General features: G+C 52.6%; 1 protein-coding gene across 1 annotated transcript in view; it reads right to left on the minus strand.

The window, feature by feature from the left end:
* Window positions 1-1,187, minus strand: part of cntrl (centriolin) — a gene marked incomplete in the record, with an annotated part of 15,687 nt that overhangs the window by 4,263 nt on the left and 10,237 nt on the right. Inside the window, 4 exon segments of the mRNA XM_014022815.1 lie at window positions 17-126; window positions 274-540; window positions 617-733; window positions 807-944. Coding sequence (XP_013878269.1) covers window positions 17-126; window positions 274-540; window positions 617-733; window positions 807-944 — 632 coding nt within the window.

Here is a 1,187-nt window from a genome sequence, read left to right on the forward strand (position 1 = left end):
GTGTGTGTGTGTGTACCTGACTCGTCTCAGTTTGAGGTGGAGCTGTTTCGTCTCCATCCGCAGCTTTTTCTTCTCCTCCTCCAGTTGCTCTGAGAGCACACACCTCGACACACACCTGCCCCCCTGCTGAACACACACACACACACACACACACACACACACACACACACACACACACACACACACACACACACACACACACAGGTCATCAGCTGTTTGTACAGTTGTGGATGTCCTCTTCCTCCAGGCTCACCTGGACTCACCTGGACTCACCTGGACTCTGTGTTTGTGGACGTTGCAGAGCGGAGCAGCGCCCCCTGCTGGAGGACCACAGAGCATCCAGGTGGGTCCGGTCAGGGGGTTCTGAGGGTCTGCAGCTGGACCAGGAGGCCCCCCTCTGAAGCTACAGTCACTGGACTCTGCAGGTTGTGAACACACACACTCCTGGGGTCCGCCCAGCTGCCGCCCCCTGTCAGGAGAACTGAGGTACTGCAGCTCCAGACCAGAGTCCTGAGTCCCCTGAGAGACCAGACTGGGAGCCTGAAGGAAGATCACATTTTAGGTTTAAAAACAAATAAAACAAGTTCTTGTTAAAGAACTGGATCAGAGTTCTCACACTGAGTCCATCAGGCCTGATCCTGGTTCTGATCCGGTCCAGTTTCTGCCTCAGTTTGTGAGTCTGGCTCTGAGTCCGGTCCAGCTCTGCCCTCAGCTGCGGCTCGTCCAAACGTCTCTGAGGAGATAAAAACAGAACCATGACCCGGTTCTACTGGGTCTGATTCACCAGGATCTGGTCCTGTTCAGACCTGGGGGTCCAGCAGCTCCATGGTGTCGTTCAGAACCTTCAGCTGTTCTGTGGTGGACCTCAGCTGCTCCGCTGTCAGCCGGTCGGCGTCGCTGGCGGACCTCCTGAGCTGCCGCAGCTTGCTGCTCAGAGACCGCAGCTGCAGGGACCAGAACCAGAACAAATCCAGACCGGACCTGCTGCATTGTGGGTCATTTGGAGTGACCTCTGATACGGGATCAATGTTGTCCCAACAGGAACTGAACCTGAAGTCTTCAGATTGAATCTGAATGTGTTTAATCTGAAACTGAATTTAAAGTTTTGTATCTGAATTAATTTTCTTTGAAACTGTATTTTGGTTTATTAAAAATTCAGTTTGACTACTTTCACTTTCAGTTCCATA

Source organism: Austrofundulus limnaeus, unplaced genomic scaffold (assembly GCF_001266775.1).
Source record: "Austrofundulus limnaeus strain Quisiro unplaced genomic scaffold, Austrofundulus_limnaeus-1.0 Scaffold343, whole genome shotgun sequence".
NCBI classification, from domain to species: Eukaryota; Metazoa; Chordata; class Actinopteri; order Cyprinodontiformes; family Rivulidae; genus Austrofundulus; species Austrofundulus limnaeus.